The 22,172-nt window shown below is 39.9% G+C and overlaps 2 protein-coding genes across 2 annotated transcripts; both read left to right on the top strand.

The window, feature by feature from the left end:
• Window positions 1-10,395: 10,395 nt before the first annotated feature.
• Window positions 10,396-14,185, top strand: cdx4 (caudal type homeobox 4). The gene is made up of 3 exons (XM_080900694.1): window positions 10,396-11,109; window positions 12,485-12,630; window positions 13,479-14,185. The coding sequence occupies exons 1-3, from the start codon at window positions 10,674-10,676 to the stop codon at window positions 13,710-13,712; spliced, it is 816 nt and encodes a 271-aa protein (XP_080756820.1). The 5' UTR covers window positions 10,396-10,673; the 3' UTR covers window positions 13,713-14,185.
• Window positions 14,186-15,206: 1,021 nt separating this feature from the next.
• On the top strand, window positions 15,207-20,981 carry chic1 (cysteine-rich hydrophobic domain 1). Its single transcript, XM_080900695.1, has 6 exons — window positions 15,207-15,367; window positions 16,819-16,873; window positions 17,811-17,966; window positions 18,195-18,251; window positions 18,692-18,751; window positions 19,556-20,981. Exons 1-6 carry the CDS (start codon window positions 15,222-15,224, stop codon window positions 19,604-19,606), a joined length of 525 nt encoding a protein of 174 aa, XP_080756821.1. The 5' UTR covers window positions 15,207-15,221; the 3' UTR covers window positions 19,607-20,981.
• The last annotated feature ends 1,191 nt before the right edge of the window (window positions 20,982-22,172 follow it).

The following is a 22,172-nucleotide window of genomic DNA, read 5'->3' as shown; positions in this document are numbered from 1 at the left end:
GGTGTTGCAGGGTCCTGATCCCGCTAAGGTCCAGAATAGGACTTAGGATACTGATTATGTTGTCATTTTACTGAAAATAACCTAAAAATTACAAAAACAGTCTGTTTACTTAGCCTGGCAGGCCGAAGGACACAGTCTCAGCTGAACTCTGGACACACATACACACACGGGGCAGATGGCGGGTCGACTGGACCAGCGCAGACATGCTGCAGGACCGGATGCGCTGTCTACACCGGCTCTCTCTTACCCTTTACCCGCCCCTGTTGCTTGTCTTGTGTTTCTACGGTGTATTGACAGTCATGTGCTTTTTGTGCTGGGTTTTTTTTTCTGTTCTCAAACTGTTCTCCCATTAGGAGCTCAGTCTGAGTGGAGTTTTTTTCCTCCTCCTCTCACCTCATGTTATGTATTTTCGTTGTCTTTTCCTATCAGCCTACCTCTCTGACATGTCTTTCCAATGTAATGTTTGTGTAAAGTTTGGTCAGAAGGTTCCTTTGTAAGTGTGCATGCACAATTGGTGTGCTGCCTGCTGTAACCCATAATTTCCTTTGGGATTAATAAAGGATTCTGATTCTGATTTCAATGTGAGAAAAGCAGCAAAAAGCCTACCTGTACCCTTGCTACTGATGCTAACAGCAAGGAGTGATTTTGTTGTTTCACACTGTTTATATAAATTTTAGGAGCAAAGTTATTTTAGTAATTCACAGGAAAACTAAAAACAGAAAGCACAGAACGTGTAGGAGAAATAAGTCTTTATCTTGATGAATGACCCCTTTGATTCAGATTTATCTACTTACTGCTTGGGCGGTTCCCAGTCTCTGCACTGGGAACACTTGATGTCATTGTTAGTCCTTACCCTGCGTATTTACTCAACAAATGGGAATAATTTCAACGGAAATGAAATCTGAGCTTGCAAACTTTAATGAAATGATTTGTTTATATTGAAATACTCATGCATCCTTCTGCCAGTCTTGTCCTCTTTGGATCGTGAAACACTCACTTCCTTCCAGGGACAAGGTGTCGGCAGCCTGTCTGTGCACCGGCACAATGCCCCTCTGAGCGGAAAAGGAAGGACCTTTTAATCATCCTGGTCACGACTGGAGGACGCCACGCACCGGCCTTCCTATGGGACCCTCTGGTTACCGGTAACTGGGCGTGTCTGACCACATGCCACAGGCCCTTCGCTGTCTCCTCGTAGGATTTGCTGTTTACCATAAGGCGAGTGAGTACCCAACGTCACACCCAAACACATATCAACAACCTCCGATGTGGACTATTTCCAGAGATTTCCCAGATACAAACAAACAAGGGAAGGATGTTGAAGGGGAGGGTATTCTTCACTGTCATGTTTTTTTTGTTTTTTGTATCTGCAAATTCACACAGTGTTTTTCCATACAGGGACAAGGATGAGACACTTTTCCTTTGAAGCCACTGTGCTGGGAGTAGAGCTCCACAGAGAGGCTGTTAAACAACTGACTCATTTACATTAAAAAACAAGGATTACTTAAAATGCTTACATTTCCTAGCAGTGGATACCACAACACCTGCGACGATTCGTCATATTTCTGCACATTTGGTGTCCAAAACAAACCCGGTCTAACCTTTTGTGCATATTACCACCCTGCAAGACAACAAGTCACACCCTTGCATTTAGGAATGAATAAATGATGAATCAAAGGGGGCTGACAAATGTTGCACTGAAGCAGAAAAGAATTCGAGTGAGATGTTTTTCCTCAAAAACCCATAAAGATAGAACATGTTAGAGCATAAATCAGATGGACTATAAAAAGTAATGCAAAGTGTTTTGGCTCTAACTAAACTCATTAAGAACCGAGTGAAGTCCTTGTTTGATTGGATTATTTTGAGTTGAAGTTTATGGATTTGAAATCTGCCTATCAGATGAGGAGAAAATTAAAAGTTAATAGATTAAAAAGGGAGAGCATCAGAGGGATTTCCTGCACCAGGTTTCTCAGTGAAGTCTTAGAAACCTTCTATATAGATTATTCATTTTCATTACTGTACAGTGTGGACTGTTTACGTTTCCTTCATTTAACAACTGCATTCATACTATCCATCCACCTTCCTTGACCATTCCCAACAGCCTCTTCCCAAAGCAAACACAGCAGCAAAAACTTTCCATTAATCACTGAAAAACGGCCATTAATGAGCCCAGGGAGCCTCTGAAACTTTGCCAAAAACATCTGTGATACAGCTTCAAATCCTATCATACACGATTACAGGCAGCTGACTAATCAGCAGGTTAAACCCCTTCCCACATGAATGCCATTCCCAGACCCCTGCTCGAGAAGGTGAAAGGTGGCGAGGCCTGTCCACGCCTCTCACCTAAATGCAGAACAATAAGCCGGATACTGTCCCCATTTGACACCCAACTTTAGTCTACCTTTAATGAGCAAAGTGAAAAAAACAAGCCATCGGCTAAATAAAGACTTGAGCTTCAGGTCCTCTGTGGTTCAGAGGGCAAAAGGAAAAAACAAACAAGAGATCAGCATCAGGTCAATATATGGCCATGTGCAGCAGGTATGGGAATGTTGAGATGTTGATGGTGCTGCATTGGAGATGAAGAGCGATTACAGCATAGGTGTGGACGTATTTCTCAGAAACTTCTCAAATTGACAAAAACAACAAACAGTGAGGCAAAAATAGAGCCACTTAGAAGGTTCTGTGTTTCCTCGCCCCGCTTCCTCTAACCACACATGGGCAAAAAGCAGCCAGAGAGCAGAACTGGATGTTCTGAAAACAAAACAACCTCCCCCCCAAAAAATCAAAAAAAAGTATTCTGTTTATGGGTCTGGGTGAATTGCTGGAATTAGTCTGCGTTGCTCCAAAGAGCCTGTTTTGCCTGGTCATGGACTGTCAGTCATGCTTTTGGAGGCTGATCCATCCTGCTAGTGTTTGAGTTTGTGTTTGTTCTATCCAGGTATGATTTTACTGCATGACAGTGTGTTTGGTATCATTGTCATGCTTGTGACTGTCATGCATTAAGCTGTTGCCCATCAGATGCTTTCCAGATGATATTGAATGGTGGATTAAACTCTGATGGTACTTTTCTATGTTCATAATTCCATCAATTTTGACAAAAATTGATGGAATTATAAATCATGACACAACCTCTACCATGTTTTACAAATGGCTTCCTAAGGACATTCTGTCCATCTGCTGTGTGTGTGCATTGCAGAAGACCACTTTATAAAAAAAAAATCAAACAAAAGTCTGGCTCGTATCGTTGGTCATTCACGATAGTGAATAAATAAGAGATTTTAAATGTTAATACAACATTTAGGTATGTTGTGTTATATAAGTAATCCTGCTTTTTGTAACCTCAAAGACAGACACAGTCTGAAAAAGTCAACAGAAGGTTCCTGTTTTTGTAAAATAAATAAATAAATTACACAGGTTTATTTTACAGAATAAACGTATTGCTCTTACCTTACTTTATACAAGCCAATATGGGCCTGTATGAAATGAAGGTAATGTAAAAAGCTGAACCATCACAATCAGCAGGATACATCCTCAGTGACTTGAAAGATTTTGGCACAGTGATGCAGTGGTTATCGCTGTGGCCTCACAGCAAAAGGTTCTGGGTTTAAAAAGTGTCTGGAGACTTTCTGTGTTGTGTTTGCATGTTCTTGCTGTGCCTGTATGAGTTCCTTCGGGGTACTCTGGCTCCCACAGGCCAAAGATATGCATGTTAGGTTATGGGACCCTCCCCATAACCCTGAATTTGACAAGTGGTTAAAAGATAGATGGATAGATGGCCTGAAAACACAGAGATATGCAAAACTTGCATGACTGTACTTTCATACTGATACTAATATAAGAGGATAAGTCTAATTTTTTACCATTTGAGAGTGCAACAGGGTCATAATTTCCCGTCATTAGGACTGGTCTTCAGGGGAACGTTAGTATTTATACAAAATTTCATAACAACCCATTTACTTGTTATCTGGAAATTTCATCCTGGACCGTTACCGAAATCTCAAACTACAAAAGACACAAAGGAACAGTTAAACATGTCAAACGTTTTAAACAAAACAAACTATCCATGTCCTCTGGGTGGAACATTTATGGTAATTTAACCCACATAACCCCAGTGCACATATGTAGTACGTGTATGAAAGGAGACCAGAGTTCAGTAAGAATAATAAGTTCATCAAAACCACCACAGAGCAACAGGGTGGCCAACAGAAGTCCAGAGAGAAGAGATTAAAACCACAAACATTCAACTGAGCTTCAAAATAAAAACCATCATGTTCACATTAATTATGCCACTCTGATCGCTGCATTTTTCTCAGGCCCCCCCTAGTGGTGGAGGACTCTATACAGCCGAAGGTGCTGAACAATGGGGGCAAGTGCGCTTCACTCCGAGGGTGGAAGGCTCAAGGAACAAGCTGATGCACTGGTGAACTCAGAACAAGACATAAGCTCTGCACGCCTCTTGTTTGCACTGAGTTACACAGAAGCATGAGATGCTCAGAATCCCGGTCCTATCTGATTTAGATCTGTTTTCTGTTTCCAATCAGTGAGCAGAATGACTGAAGGGGAACACATGCTGCGAATAAAGCAAACATTGTGCATTTTTTTTCTCTTTTTTTCTTTTCTCCACTGCCAGGATGCCAGCCTGTCACATTCAAATTTAAACTTTCAAGCTTTCTGATGTTTTCCTAGAAATGTGTTTTTCAACTATTTAACTATTTTTACTTGATTTCCAAATGTTTTTAGTAATGCAGAACACATGAATTACTCAACCCGACACAAATGTATTTTTTTCGTCTTCTTTTCTTGTCCTTTTTTTTTGTTTGTTAATTTCCTGAAGTTCTTGAAAATGTTTCCACATGACACATATTTCCCAGCAGTCCCAGTGGTGGCAGCAGGTGCAAACACCATCTTTCTCAATAAAAGGTCCTAGTAATATTTCTTCTTTAACATCAAGTGATCACCTAGTGAGTCGAAATCCTAGATAATGTGACAAAGGTTGTTAGCCATACAGTAGCACAGAGGTTTCTTCCTGTAAAAAGGGAGTTTTTCCTTCCCACTGTCGCCAAAGCGCTAAATCATAAGGGATCATATGATCGATGGGTTTTTCTCTGTATGTATTATTGTAAGATCTACCTTACAATATAAAGCGCGTTGAGGTGACTCTTTGAATTGATTTAGTACAGTTAGATCTACACATAAAAAACAGGTACTATATTTAGCAAATCACTTAATTTGAAATGTTTTGTAGAGTTCTGTGGGTACTGTGGTATCTTTGGTACTGAATATTGAATAATCCTGCTCTTTTACAGTTCCAGTCTCAAAGATCATTATGGGAAGAGATGAACAACTATTACTTAGGACTAACAGCTTCTACTAAAACAACAAATTGGTAGAGACTTAATGAATATGTTAGCTCAAATACAAAAGCGACAGTTATTTCTTATTCACATAAAAACATTTTAGATGTGAAATATACTGTTTTGTCGTACTGTAATGGATTATATGACACAAACTAATGTATTTATGTATTATCAGGAATCCAGCAATGCATGTTGTAGCTTCTTCTAATTCTCAGAGTTTAATTTTGCGTGTTCTTGCGTAAGTAAAGGATGGCTAATTGTTACTGTTGCAAAAACAACTTGCAAGAACATTTCCGTCACGTTGCCAACATTCATTCTGTCATATCCTGAGTACATTTACTGCAGAACATGATTTCGTGCTTCCCAGATGTTTTGCGTTATAAAGGACTCAGGATTGGTTAATTTGTTTAAAAACAAAAACAAACCATCTCTCAAAATAGTAACAAGTGGTTGTGTTTTATCCCCTGCGGAGATGCGCCGTGTTAAATTGAAGACATCAATAAATTCCTGGGCTGCTTCACCTCTGACTGCCATTGATCTGCTATATTTACATTATTTCTCTTTTTTTCTTTTCTCCACTGCCAGGATGCCAGCCTGTGACATTCAAATTTAAACTTTCAAGCTTTCTGATGTTTTCCTAGAAATGTGTTTTTCAACTATTTAACTATTTTTACTTGATTTCCAAATGTTTTTAGTAATGCAGAACACATGAATTACTCAACCCGACACAAATGTATTTTTTTCGTCTTCTTTTCTTGTCCTTTTTTTTTGTTTGTTAATTTCCTGAAGTTCTTGAAAATGTTTCCACATGACACATATTTCCCAGCAGTCCCAGTGGTGGCAGCAGGTGCAAACACCATCTTTCTCAATAAAAGGTCCTAGTAATATTTCTTCTTTAACATCAAGTGATCACCTAGTGAGTCGAAATCCTAGATAATGTGACAAAGGTTGTTAGCCATACAGTAGCACAGAGGTTTCTTCCGGTAAAAAGGGAGTTTTTCCTTCCCACTGTTGCCAAAGTGCTAAATCATAAGGGATCATATGATCGATGGGTTTTTCTCTGTATGTATTATTGTAAGATCTACCTTACAATATAAAGCGCCTTGAGGCGACTCTTTGAATTGATTTAGTACAGTTAGATCTACACATAAAAAACAGGTACTATATTTAGCAAATCACTTAATTTGAAATGTTTTGTAGAGTTCTGTGGGTACTGTGGTATCTTTGGTACTGAATATTGAATAATCCTGCTCTTTTACAGTTCCAGTCTCAAAGATCATTATGGGAAGAGATGAACAACTATTACTTAGGACTAACAGCTTCTACTAAAACAACAAATTGGTAGAGACTTAGTGAATATGTTAGCTCAAATACAAAAGCGACAGTTATTTCTTATTCACATAAAAACATTTTAGATGTGAAATATACTGTTTTGTCGTACTGTAATGGATTATATGACACAAACTAATGTATTTATGTATTATCAGGAATCCAGCAATGCATGTTGTAGCTTCTTCTAATTCTCAGAGTTTAATTTTGCGTGTTCTTGCGTAAGTAAAGGATGGCTAATTGTTACTGTTGCAAAAACAACTTGCAAGAACATTTTCGTCACGTTGCCAACATTCATTCTGTCGTATCCTGAGTACATTTACTGCAGAACATGATTTCGTGCTTCCCAGATGTTTTGCGTTATAAAGGACTCAGGATTGGTTAATTTGTTTAAAAACAAAAACAAACCATCTCTCAAAATAGTAACAAGTGGTTGTGTTTTATCCCCTGCGGAGATGTGCCGTGTTAAATTGAAGACATCAATAAATTCCTGGGCTGCTTCACCTCTGACTGCCATTGATCCGCTATATTTACATTATGCCGAGCTCAAAGAGAGAGATGTGACTTTTGTTTCTCAGTTTGAAGTCATTGCACATTTTTATTGGTGACTGAGGTCAACCGAAGCAGGAAACTGGCTTCCCTTCTCTCTACTGCCATATGCAAATCGAGCTCTATCAAACCAGTGAGTAAATATTTAATATGTGCATTCCTGAAAAAAAGACAAAAGACTCATCAGACAATGAGAACATTCAATTATTATGGGTTCATTTTTAACACTTCTGCATTTTTTCCCTGTCATTAGTCTTTTAATTATCATGAAAACTATCTAAGCCACCTTGTCAATGCTGTATAAAAGCTTTTACTGCCTTTTGCTGTATATTCTATTCTATTTATTTAATGATTATTAGTACAGGAACAAGTGGCAAGCATAAAACAATGCCAATTACAACAGCAATGAGAGTAAACAAGAGCGCTGTGAGGCGTAATACATAACACAAACACAATGAAATTAGTGATAGACATTTACCTGTGAGTTTTCATTGTGCACATGCAAGAGAAGCGTTAAGACTGGAGACGTTGCATAACTCAACTGCACCATCTAGTGTTTTTACTAGATAGTTGCAGGTGTTTATCGTGTCGCACTCAGAGGCAACAAACATTTGAATGCAAACACAGAATCAAAATGAACCTGAGCTGAGATTTTGATCATCAGCACTGTAATTTACAAAGAATTATAAGTACAAAAGTCATTTAAGGGCTTTATGATAGAAGTTCTGTGGTGAAGTGGTGTTTCAGTAACGATACTGAAATATCAGAATGTTTGCCAACTAATGCTCATACCAGAAGGATTGAAACATAAAGTTGTGGGTGAGAATAAAGGGCAGAAAATAGGTCACGTTTTGTTCCTGATGTGCTGAGAGTGAACTGTGTTGATGATGTCATCCAGAAATAATGCTCTGAGTCTGTAGGGCCAACACCATGTGACAGCAGCCATGATGATAAATGAGCAGATTTCCTTAAGATAAGTCAAACTAGAGTTCCCGCAGAGTGGTTCACTTCATAAATGTCACCTAATGACATGTAATTACTTGACAGCAGGACTTTTCTCACAGATTTGCAAGAACCATCAGATGCAGAATGATGTGAACCCAGTCAGATGGACATTTAAAGAGAACAATTAGGAAATAGTACTTTTTTTAAAGGAAGAAAAGTCAGAGTGTTGAAGTTCAGTTGTTGAACCTGAGATAGACAGCTTCACAGAGATTTGAAATCCTTTCTTCAAGACTTCAGAAATAAAGTCTTTTATATTATTCCACAAGAACAGAAGCCGTTTGTGCCCCACGCTTTGTTGATGCCATCTGTGTATTATTATCAGTTGTACAAATGTATTATCCATGTCTTTGTACATTGCATTAATATTATGCAGACAAGACCTTCAGTCATAGCGAGATATATCCACAGCAAGCTCATCTACCCATCCTCTTTAATAGATTTTAAGCTCCTCCATCAATAAAAGTAGTTTGCAAACTTAGAATCAAGCTGATTTCATATTTAGACATGGAGGCACATGCTGAACTTCATAAGCAATATTGAAAATAAACTAGAAATTATCGCAAAGCTTATATTTATTAATAGCAGATTTCTAAAAATGTGTGGATCAGTTGGTTTTATTGGAAGGATGAGAGGAAGAGAATGGCTGGGTTGATGGTTTTATTGGCGGAGGCTGCCCTCTTGAGGTTGTCAAACTGAAAATCAATCAAGTTACAGCAACAGCAGTAGTTCTGTGGAAATCAACAAGAGGGCGTCATTTGGTCTGATTATAATCCAGAAAGGCCGAAACTGAAGGACAGACCAGTGATTCCAGAGCAAACAGTGCAGTGATGTAGCAAAGTGGACGCGGGTTTATGGTAGTTTTGTATGAGTGTAATAAAACACGTAGTGAACAACTAGCAGATAGATTCTTATCTGTATTTTTTTTAATGGCTGTTCCTGTCTGCTTCCAGCAGTTTCTTTTTCCTTACAGAAAAATCAAAAGTGGTTGTCACTGTGTACACCTTTATTATTTGAGTGCTTTACCTGAATCCCACTAAGTAATACGCATTAGAAAAGCACATATTGATTTTTAGTCATTTGTAATGTCATGGATCGGGAAAGCCAAGAAGCTTTCTCTTACTTCAAAGTGCCACGACACTGCAGTACGCTACCCCCCTTGCTGCCAAAATGCAGAGTTAAAGGATTTCCTGAAGCAGAGCCAGCTGACTGACAGCCAGGACGCTGCACTGTGTGCAAATCACAGGCGTGACTGGGCCGTGGAGTGTCAAGAAACGACTCGATCACTCAGTAGTATTTTCTCACCATTAACCAGATGAGATTTTCACCCCCAGTTATGTTTCTGCGCTGATTAAATTCCTGAGCGACGAATTTAATCAGGCAACAGAAGGCGAGCAGCAGTTCAGACGTGTGTGTGCACACGTCACGTCTGAACTGCTGCTTGCCTCCATAAACCCGCGTCCACTTTGCTACATTTGTTACTATTTCCTGTCCATTAATCTATGATATGGGATTTTATAGAGATCTGAGTTATACAAATGGGCTTTTTTTAATCGATTCATTGACACACTAACATTAAGCAAACTTACAGAAAAATGTATGCAGAGCAGTTTGAGGGGACAGCGTTGACTCATGTGTCGCAGGCCGCTGTTTGTCATGGAGGGGGTTGCAGGAGTTTCCTTGTAACCGGAATTAGCTGTGAAGTGCGACCTTGAGGTGTGAACACGGAATACTACTTGCTTAAAGAAATAAAGTCTCATACTTTGCACCTCGTTTGCAAGTGAATATCTTGACAAATAATTCGGGATTTACGTGTGAAGCGTGGTTGGAAACTGCTGAATCCCTGCAGCTTTGAAATCTAAATTCGATCTAAACGTTGCGTAATTATAAGATGAAACTCTAGAAATGTTGGCATCGTTACTGCATTTTAATGTAGGCAATTGCTCAGTTGCCAATAGAAAATTAATTCTTGCAACAAATGTGAGAAATGTGCGCAATTACGCATAGGCCTTTTGAATTAATGCATTTGTGAACGTGTTGCCTCGGTTTATTGCAGCATGTGCAGCTGATAGGCCCTGGTGCTAATTTATTCACGGTGTGAGGAACTCATGTCCAGGATAGGCCCACTGTCCTGTGATGACGCGCTACAGGACAGGCGCAAGGGGACAGCTCGCTCTCATTTGGATGCAAATCTACAAGAGTTGAGGAGTTGGCTGATGTCAGGCAGGCCTTAGTGTACCTTTGGTCTCTTGTCAACAGAGCCACAGCATGTGAGGCTGGAGACAGGCTGGAACTACTTTGCATTTCTCTCTGGGAACCGATTTGGACTATAAACCACAAGGATTGCTTTTTAAACAGCTACAGGGAGACAATGTCGCCTTAAAATAGGCAACATAACCCCTCAGCTGTTTTGATATATTAAAGGTTTTTCACCAAATCATGTATGTTGGATACCTACTGGATAAAGAAAGCGGCATGTATCACCAAGGGCCTGTAAGAAGATCAAGCATCAATCTGCCTCCACAGAATTTTGTTTCAACACCACAGTACCCCGACTTTACTGGATACCATCATGTGCCAAACATGGATACGCACCCACAGTCTACGGGGAGCTGGGGGCCTTCATATAGCGCCCCTCGAGAGGACTGGGGTGCTTATAGTTTGGGACCCCCTAATACTATTCCTACGCCCATGAATAACTCATCTCCTGGACAGGTTCCTTACTGTTCAAACGAGTACGCACATATGCATCCTCCGGGATCTGCGGTAATACAACCGCCACCGGACAACGTTAATGTTGCACAACTTTCTCCTGGCAGGGAAAGGCGTAATTCATACCAATGGATGAGCAAAACTGCGCAATCGTCGTCTACAGGTGAGACCATTGTGCCAAAAATGCTGTTCTGTGTATTTAAGGAATAGAGAAGCTGGTTGTGCAGCAGAAATTAGTTTTTTGCGCGGCTTAGTTTCTGCGTCCATTTACGCACAGGTCATGTCATTTAAAATAATGTGTAAAATCAAACAAGTTCCATCGAAACACACCAAACTCCACACTGATGGAAAGGGTACAACCGGAAAATTGAAAAAAACACTGAAAAGAAGTTGAACGAGCAGAAGGAAACTCCGGTCCTGTGACAGTGCATTTTGCAGGTTGCTTAAATTTAAACTGTTATGAATATAAAACCTCGTTAAATCTTAAATAGGCTACTTATAAGGTCATAATTTATTTGGCTTCTGTGGAAACTCTGTTAATTACCAATGGCATCAAATGTATCCACAAACCGTTTCCATGTCTTAACTTTGATATACATGATGTTAGGATGGGCCTGACATTCTAATCCCAGACCTGAGCCCAGCAGCTCTGGCTGCTCTATTCCCATGGAAGAAATTTTAAAAGGTGCAAGGAATCGGCGCCAGGCCCAGTTGTGATGTAAATGTCATTACTGCAGGAGATGCAAGGTCGGCCTCTCTGTTACAGTGTTTGGTGTTATCCGTCATATCCAGGCAGTGTCCCTTTTTCTTTCAGCACCTCTTCGCTTTGATATGCGCCAACCTCCCTTCCTTTCCCAAGAGTTATATTGCCGGAAAAGAGTGACGTTTTTCACAGCTAATATCTCAAACGCAGAGTACTTACACGTTCACAAAAGAATGTGGATTTTATGCATTTCAGATTGAATGTATTTGGTTTACAGTAGAGCTATTTTATCCATGCCATATAGGAGTGTTTTTTTTAATAATATCCAGACATCAGTTTAAATCTTTTAGCCGAATTCATGGTGAGTTTACTGGTTTCCTTTAGTTGTTTTTTTTTTCACTCCTCCATAAGACCGATGACACACACATTTGTACCTGGGAAAGTGTAAAGCCATTTCAAATAGCAATAGCCCACATTCAGACAGTAATTTGGATATTTACGCAGAATGAACTGAGTTGAACCCACGGGTTCTTCAGATGTCTTTCCCGTGTCTCGTGGAGGAACTGACTCGTCGTTCTTTGAAATTCAGCGCACTACAGCTGTCATCAAAGCAAGATCAAAAAGCTGTAACTGCGTATCTGTTGAAAAGACAGAGACATGTGTATTGAAGACGCAGCTTATAAAGATGCTATGCGTCGATAGACCGGTCCTGGCATGCAGCCTGCTCCGGGGGGGAAACCTTCCAGTTCAACCACTTGGCTACAAGCAGATGATCCTAAAAACGGGCAGACAACCTCTTCATGACTATGTGTTTTTTGTTTTTTCACCTTCACAGGTAAGACAAGGACGAAGGAGAAGTACAGGGTAGTGTACACAGACCATCAGAGATTGGAGCTGGAGAAGGAGTTTCATTTCAACAGATACATCACCATCAGAAGGAAATCTGAGCTGGCTGTCAACCTCGGTCTGTCGGAAAGACAGGTTGGTCTCTATTAATTACTGTTTTATTTTCTGTCCTTTTATTGATTAAAGAAACGACAATTAATATCATATAAATATACCTATATAGTAATTTCTATATGAAAGAATTATCACATGGCATAAAATATATAAATACGTAAAATAAGCTGTATGTTTACATGTGCTTCTAACCACAAAAGTAGGTCAGTATTGTCAGGCAATAAATTGTGCCTGTATATATATTACAGCCGCATAAATTCATTATTGGACAGGGAGGGTCTGCAAATAATTTATGATTGGAAACATAAATTATTTGTAGTTATTTCGGTGATTTAATTACGCTTTGTATTATACATTTTCACATTTCTGTTTGAAATTATTCTATTAAATGCTTAATTTAGTAAATATTCAACATTTTAATGTAATTTTGTTAATTTTGTATGACAATAAATAATTCAGAGAATAAAAAATGTCAGAGTAATGCCTTACTAAAAAGATAAATAAATAAAAAATACGAGAAATGCAACAACAAATTATTTGTTATTTATTTCCTTTCAAGGCCTATTTTTACAGACCTGGATTTTATTTTATTTTATTTTTCATTATGCCAGTGGACAAAATAGAGAAAAAATAGGGAACGCCCAGACTCGGGGAAAAGGTTTCTAATTGGGTGTTTTTATTTAATTTAATTTTATAAAATAGAGAATAAAATGAAAAAGCAATTGGGTTATATATACTTGCTTTTCAGGCCTATTTTGTGGACCTGTTGATGTACACGTTATTTGCTTTGTATGTTAATTATCAAATTATATGAACAGGAAAATATTCATCAAATAATTTTTTCTTTCTTTCCTTTTGCGTCTCCTCAGGTGAAAATATGGTTTCAGAACCGCAGAGCTAAAGAGAGAAAGTTGATCAAGAAAAAGATGGGTCAGTCCGACGGCAGCAGCGGGTCTGTGCACAGTGACCCGGGTTCAGTCAGCCCTCTGCCGGTTCCGGGGTCTCTCAGTCCCACGGACATCCACGGCTCTATGTACCCTCCTCAGGGAATGAACACCTTGCCCTCTATCAGGAATATACAGCAAGTGACTGTGACTCAGTAGAACAGCTCGCCCTGAGGACGATCACACATAAGTGGGCACTCACAGGACACTTGACAGGAAGCCAGAGGATCTGAACCCAAGTCCTGAAGCACAAAGCTGCGGATAAACAGCTGCTTTAAAGCAAGGAAACGCTGGAGGCTCTTCAAATATTAGTTTTTATAGAATAGTTTTAACGAAATGGGGGGGAGAAAATCGAAGTATTTTTAAACTGTTTTAAAACGTTTGTGAGTTAATAAGATATAAATAGCTTATCTTTTTTTGTATTTGGTATGACGTGCATGTGTTTGTGGATAACGTGAGAAATCAGGGACATGCCATTGAAGTATTACACTGGACCTCGTGAAGCTAAATCTAACTGGACAAATCGTTTACGCTTTCAAGCACAGTTTTGTGAATCAATCAAACAGATGGTACGGGTAGAGAGGTCGTCTAATGGCAACTTTGAAAATGTAAATAAAAGGTGTTTTGCAGTAGATCTGTCAATTTCTTTATTTCTGAATTGTTGTGCATCTGGGATTCACAGAATAAAAACCTAACCAGGCCTGTTCACTGGTATATCAACCAGGGAATTATCATCTCAGCATGGCCTTTTATTTAAAATTTAACTGCAAGAAGTTCTAAAAAGCCAGGGACATCATCCGTGAGGCTTTTTTCCCCTTTGATGCATAATTTTGCGTCATTTCAATGCATCTACTTTTAATTTGGAATTTTAAAAGATTTGACAAGTGTAAACATGAAAAGAGTCGGTAGCCTTGCAATAAACAAAGAGTTTGAGTGGCCTACATGCAAAGCTTGGCCTTTCAGTATGTGGCTAAAAGAATACATGTAAATGTATACAAAAGCATCAGATACAAAAGAGTTAAATGGGATTTTTAATTTCCTGATCCATTTGGACCGGTTCACATTTAAGCCTATGTTAGGGTGCAGTTTCATTTGTCTGGAAAAGGTCAGCAAAGCAGGTTATTGTCATTTAAAGTGAGTAGTTCAAGCCTCTGTAGCTGACATGTGGCTTATTACGGGGTGTTCCTGACTTTGACCCTCTGCATATGTCTGAAATGAGGAAGTTCATTGATTATCCCCGAATATGAAACTTTTATTCTGACATATTCTCCCATTGGAAAAATACATTTCGAGACGGGCCAAGGCACAGAATACATACAAGAACAAGAGCAAGTGGGGGGAAAGAAAAAAAATAGAACTGGGGAATATTGGGGATATGTGAATTATCTATACTTCATTAATGATCAAATTGGGGATGGGACAAAAATTAACAGCTAATAATAAGAGTAATAACAATAACCCCCATCCTCCTTGTATACACTCATGCACACACCTGCACATACACAAATATTACCGTGGATTATTAAATACATGTATTTTTCCGGTCTAATACCAGGCCTGGTCCTTCAGGACTCAGCTGGGCGATGGTTTCTTCTCCTCTATGCACACTGTGTGGCTCTCTCGCGCGCGTGGCCTCGTGCGTCCGTGCGCGGCCCCGCCGTAGACGTCATGAGCGTCTTACTACCCAACATGGCGGACTTTGATACCATTTATGAGTTAGAAGACGAAGAGGATGAGCACGTAGTGAGCGAGGAGCACTTGCCCAGATACTGTCCGGAGCCCGTGGTTATGCGAGGGGCCGGGCACATCACGGTGTAAGTGGAGCCACGTTTGTGCTTTCTTTCTGTTTCCGGTATCGCCTGTTTTGCTGAGGCTAGCCTGCGAGCTAACGGAAATCAAAACAGTTAGCCATATGTTTGGTCGAGGGTATAGCTGTTTCCCCGTAAACCCACGTTAACGACTTTATGTCAGCATGGCAACCTAAAACTTGGCAGGCGCAGCCGTTGTTAACGTTGGTCAAGTTTACGTGAGATGCTCTTTTAGCTACAAGTCCTCATCCTTGTGTTTTGACTCGCATTACATTACCTGTCGTGGGCTAATTCGCAATGGTTACTGTAGTTTTCATAATTGTTTGTCCCTTAACTGCCTATATATGATGGAGACCTTTGCACTTTATCATGTTGATTAATGGGGGATAGAGCCCGAGGCACGTCCAACCTTCAGAGGGACTTAATAAGATGATGTTTGTCACTGTCATCGCTATCAGATCCACCCTTCATCTTCATCCTTCACCTTATGAGCTGATGCCGAGGCCAAGCTGGAAGCTTTCTTCAACTTGACACGTGGATGCTATTAAGAATAACTACGACAGAAAAAAGCCCAAATTTGAAAACATAATCAGCTGTTTGGAAGGGTGCTGTTGCTGCTAGAGGATTGCTGCACCCTGCTGATTTTATTCTGCAGAACTTTTTCAGACTCAAGTAGTCATCCTCGGGTACTGATAAGGCTGTTATCAGATTTTTAGGGATAAGTTCTGATTGCATGCCAAATATCAAGTAAATACAAGGACTTGCTGACAGTTATTTAATCAATGGACTAGCAATCATGCAGAATCCCATGGATGTGGCTCTTTCATCCTTCTTTACATCAAGAAATAAAGTAACCTCCAAGTGAAGCTGCACTGATTCTCAATTATTAATGTTTAAAATAGCAGTTTGGCTGATTCCAGTGGTGACAATCTGATTCAGATATTCCATCTTTTTGAGCCAGGGAGAGAATTAATGAAATCCTTGTCTTAACAAGGGTTACTTTATCCACTGAAGAACTGAAACAGCAGATCGATATAAAAAATACCCACCATTGATGAAGGCCATCTTATTACCCAGTTCTGCAGTGTTGGTCAACATGTGTACATGGTGACATATAAGTGCATTTTATCTACTGTTTTAAAAACAGTAGATAAAATTTATGCTTTTGCTTAAGCCTGTCAAGAGACACTGACACAAAAGTCAAGACTGTCTTTAACCCATGTGAGTGCAGCATGATCTCTCTACAGTGGGCCTATACACCATACAGAAATAGGAAACAGTCTTTGCTGACATTTTTAGTTTAATGTTGTCCTTTTTTCTGTCATAAAGTTATAATTAAAATAGGTAAATAGTGTTAAATAAGGAGCAGCTAATATATTTTAGCTTTAGATTAATTTTTGTTGTTATTGAGTGTTTGTTTTTGACATATCTGCTCTGTTTTGTTTTGTTTTTTTCAGGTTTGGACTGAGCAACAGATTTGACACAGAATTTCCCTCTGTTCTCACGGGAAAGGTACAGTTGCTTTTTAAGTTTTTCTTGCACTTCAGTCTTGCAGACTGCTTTCTGTTCAAATCCAAGTGGGAAGAATTGAGCAATTAAAGCTGCAGTGATTCCTTAGTTCTTTTGGGCTTTTTACAGCCCTAACTTCCCCAGTCCTCCCCATTCAGCCTTCCGTGAGGGGTTTTGATCTGATGGAAATTCATTATAAGTAGCGTACCACACTGCATAGAAAAGGAGCTGCTGTCCAACTCTGTAAATGAGTAAGCTGGCTATGGTGCTCAGTTGGCGCCCAGTGTTTCGGAGGGTCCAGCACCAGGTGATAAAATAATGAAATGAAGACTCTGCCGTAGACAAGAAAGGAAAGCTTCCTGGGTCAGACGCAGAAACACAAAAAGGCTGCAGGGGTAAGAGCAGGCCGAGGGAAGTGTGGGGCAATAAAAAGTACCTTCGGTATTGTGACCCAGGGTGACATGTGATGGATGAGGTCACAATTATGATGATTGAAGGGTGCAGATCAGGCCCTGCTGGGCTTTATTCTATGGTCTTTGGCTGTTTGCAAAGAGACCTTTGCATCCTGTCATAAAAGATTACGACCCCTGTTTTATGGCGTACAGGCTCAGAGAGGAATGAGCATCCATTCAAGTTGTTTGGCCGGCGCTGCCACAGGCACTGAGCTTATCTCTCCTTTGAGTCCCTCCTTGCCTTGAACAGTCCAAAGCCTGGTTAGCAAGTTGGGGGAATGTATTTAGATCTCATCTCTGGACAACATCTGCAAATATCTACCTGTTTGGTTTTCTAAAGCTCTTTGATCCTTGTGCACAGGTTTCCTATGCATTGAGAAATCTTTTCAAGTCAACATGACCAAGAAACAATTGAATTATCCAACTTCCTTGTTTTCTGAGAAGTTCCCATGTTCATTTCACTACGTGTCCTGTCCCTTTTTCTTTAGGTAGCACCAGAGGAATTCAAAACCAGCATCAGCAGGGTGAATGCTTGTTTGAAGAAGAACTTACCTGTGAATGTGAAGTGGCTTCTTTGTGGCTGCCTGTGTTGTTGCTGTACAGTAGGCTGCAGCCTATGGCCCGTTATCTGCCTCAACAAGAGAGTAAGTCTCAAATCTCCTGTGACACGAGTTGGACAGTTTAACTCTCCCTTACATCAGTGCTGATTACTCAGGGGCTGTTATAGCAATTGGTCTAAGTGTAGACGGTAATAACAACTTGCGTTCAATAATAATAACTGTTACCTGTTCACGTGTTAAACTGAGTAATGTGTATTTTTGTTTGAATTAACGGGCATGCCCTTTTTTCCCCTCTGTGGTCTGTTCCCGAAGACGAGGCGGTCTATTCAGAAGCTGTTAGAGTGGGAAAATAACCGACTATACCATAAGGTAAGGAGGATGGCTACAGTGCACCTGAGTAAAAGTGCTTAATTGGTCTGTGTCAGTGTGTGTAAGATGAGTATCATCGTGATGGATAAACATCATTAATCTGTTGTGTAAGTTTTAACCCACCAGTCAGATCTGGTGCAATCTGGTACGCAGTGCCTGAAAGGACCGTGAGGTCAGCAGTAAAAGTCCATGTTAATTTTGTTTTGTCTCGCAGCAACAAATTATAGCTAGTAGCCGTGCAAAGGTATAAAGGAAGCTCTTCAGGGTGTCTGGCCACAGTTTGACCCCAGCGAGACCAGACAGTCCTTCTCTCGAATTCCCCTGACACTGAAGAGAAGATTTCCTTTGTTTGTGCATTTGTGTGTGTGTCTTTGTGTCTGTTTGAGAGTGAGGGAGATGTCCATTCATTGTATCTGTCTTTTTTCTTTTTCTTTCATCAGCTGGGGCTGCACTGGAAGCTCAGTAAAAGAAAATGTGAAAGCAGTAATATGATGGAATATGTAAGTAGGCATGGATTTCTCAACTATGCCCTTTACTGATCAATCTGCAGATCATTTTTAGCTGCTCAACTGTTTTTCGGTAAAATGGATTAATAAAAAAAACAGTCCAGGAAACAAGGATGAGCAGTTTCTATGACAAAGGACCAAAAAGGGAAGTGAAATGTTATATAAATATATAAGTGTTATTTGCAGATTATTTAATAATGACTCATTTTCTAGTGCTTTGCTAGAATGAACTGATATTTAATTGTGAATTTGTAGAAACCTTTCAAAGTAAAAAAGAAAGTTTGTACTTAATAAATGAGGAATTATTTGGTTTTTAGTACCACCTTTCCAGCTCCAACTAAATGTAAATATAAAAGTCAAGAAAAATATATGACGTATAAAGTCTGTCTGTTTATGTAGTAACTTGGCGTAATTAAATGCAGCCAAATACATTCATTGTGTTATAAATCCTCCCTTCATGAAGGTTGTGATGTGTAGTTACTGTTGAAACAGTTTTAGAGAGGTGGCGTGTGTTGTTTGTGGTGCTGCTGGTCGTCATTGCTTTGACAGGTTTTTCTTCCTATGTAACCAACCCCCGCTGATTTAAATGATTTGCTAGGCCGCATGTATGTGAGTGATCCCGCAGCTGATTTTCAGAGAAATCCAGAGAAACTCAAATCTCTTACTTAAACTTAAACTTTTGATTACTTTGTCTTTGTCTGTGTAATAAAGAGATTAGTTAAGTAACTAGTAATGTTTGTGCTCTGGTGAAAACAGTTGGATTTTAACCTTGCGAAATTGTGTTTTTCCTCTCTTCAGGTGATTCTTATAGAATTCCTACCCAAATATCCTATATTCCGACCAGACTGACGAGGCCGTTGCCAGACTGGATGAGTGGCCCTTGAATCTTATCCTTAGTGCCTTGTATATACAGTATGTTGGAAAAAAGGGTCTGCGCCGCTGTGTCTCGTGACGACCCTGTAAATCTCCCAGTACCTTGTACATTAAAATTTGCAACACTGTCACTTTGCTTTAGAGCAGATTTTGCACATTTCCCGACAGAACTACACATGTTCCCTTTGTTGCACTCTGTGTTTTTGTTACATGTGAGAAAAAACAAAACAAGTGATACTCTCAAAAAGTGCATTTACCCCAAAGAACCATCAGCCTGTATCCCATCTATTAAATCACTAATCCCTCGCAAAGAATGTGATGCCTCCACCTCCGTAACTATCCTTGCCTTATGTATGATTTAAAAAAATAGAAACTACATGTAACAGGAGGAGGAAGGCTTTGGGTAATTCAACAAGTCTGTAGGCTCAGATGCTGTTTGTTGGGTTTCCCCTCTTTTAATCCAGTTCTTTGCAGGTAGATGGGATGGTTGAGATTGCCTAACGTACAGTGTACGTCATCACCCCGTGTTTTGTCCTTACAAGAACCCTCTGTACATGGGAACTAGCTAGTAAGAACTTGACCTGTAAATACCATGTTAGAATAAGCTGTACAGTGGTATACCATTGTTTACATAAAGTTACTTAGCTCTTTAGTTTTTTTGCCAATATATTGCTGTACAATAGTTTTGATTATGAAAGATGTCTACGTACCTTTCTAGTTTATATGGACCTGTTTATCTTGTAAGCCATATAGTGACTATGTACCTGATGCCAGAGTTGGGACTGATTGTTGCACATGAAGTTCAGGATTTCAGACTGGAGTGGATCCTGAGTTTTCTTCCGGTGACAACAGCAGTGCATGTTACCATGCGGTTTTTGCCAATTAAGATGACATTCAGTGATTGGTCATCCGTTAAAGATGGAGATGATTGGAAGATTTGAATTTGAACTCTGCACTTCCACTCATTTCTCTCCCACCCCCGCTAACTTTGTATTAATTTTGTAGTTTTGTACTTTTCCCTGTGCTGTGTTTGGTCCTCCTGAAGTGTTAGGAAGCACATGCTTCTACAGATCCTGATGTGTTGAGCTGATGGTTTCTTTGTTTCACTCATCCTTTCAAGTGTTGGTTTTGTTTTTCAGAATCTTAGTCAAAAGAATGCTGCATTGCATTGTATTAGAGTGCCTCTGGTATAGTTGAAAACCACAGAGAAGTGCAGGTTGAAATCTGTTCTCCTGTACAAAGGAGAGTTTACTGCTCCCAGTATTGTCCCTGTTACATTTTGTTTTGTAAGTGTTTATCATGGTGACCTAATCCCAATGGAGAGAAAATAAATTGTCGATTTTGAATTTAATTTGTTGCCACTTCCTTCTTTTTTCCCCCTTATGAAACCTGTGGTGTGTCATGTTGGTAGAAGCAGGTTGTGACTGACCTTGGCTGATGCACTTTGACCACAGCCTGCTGCCCCGCGATGAAAAATGTGGCTGTTTGTCATGTTTAACAAGGTGGTGAATCGTTAACTTTAACAAGACAGCCTGCAATTACTCAACATATATACAACTCAGGAATGCTGTTACCATAACGTACTGCTGCTTCCTAATGACACGGACCAGCAGGCAGCAAGCCGAACATACAGTTTCTACTGTACCTGACCACAACAAGTACTGTAGTGGTAGGCTTCACTTTGGGGTGGAGGGTTTTATGGTCCTCTGTGCTTTTTGTTTTCACATTCACAGCCTCTCCTGGTTTAGCTCGAGGAAGTGTTCAGTAACCTTTTACTGCTGCAGTAGTGTGAAGTAGAAATATCAATTGTATTGCAACATATGGCATCCTAAAAAGCCTTTTTAAATTATGAGAAACTTGGGGACATGCTACAGTCTGACAGTAGATTCCCTGTGTGGTAAATATACTGATACATTTAGGTTTTGGGGGATTAAAACATCAGGCTTTTAATGACAATGTATATATATTTAAAACTTATTTAACCTTCACAATATAGACAGAAATAAAACTAGCACCGTAATTGTCGGGCTATAAGCCGCTACTTTTTGCACAAGCTTTGAACCCTGCGGCTTTTAGTCAGGTGCGGCTTTTCTATGGATTATCCATGATTTTTGTCATATCGTAAGACGATTTGTTTTGTTTGTTCCGCTGTTGTACGGCACTACGTTGCCTGGCGGAAGGGCATGTGATCAGGCACACAGTATCGGGGTTCAAGAGTGGTATGTTGGTCACATGTCCATCCGCCAGGCAACATAGTGCCGTACAAGTAGCGCGAAAAACAAACTTCAAAGTAGCGCTACAAGTTCAGCGGGAGTCGTGGATGACGAGCGGCAATAAACTTGCGAAAAGCAAGTTGTGCTCAACTCCACCGGTGGAATCTGACAGCGTGGAAAAGTGTGAAAACATCCATGATCACCAACAGATTTCGAAGGGCTGAATGCTGCATGATGGAGAGGAGGACACCACGGCCCTTCAGAGGGTGTTCGACTCCGACACTGACAACGAGGATTTGTTTGGTTTTGAAAGTGACAACGAAGGAAAG

This window comes from Rhamphochromis sp. 'chilingali', assembly GCF_963969265.1.
Source record: "Rhamphochromis sp. 'chilingali' genome assembly, chromosome: 13".
Taxonomy (NCBI): Eukaryota; Metazoa; Chordata; class Actinopteri; order Cichliformes; family Cichlidae; genus Rhamphochromis; species Rhamphochromis sp. 'chilingali'.
The sequence above is the reverse complement of the archived record's forward strand: the minus strand, read 5'-3'. Positions and strand labels throughout refer to the sequence as shown.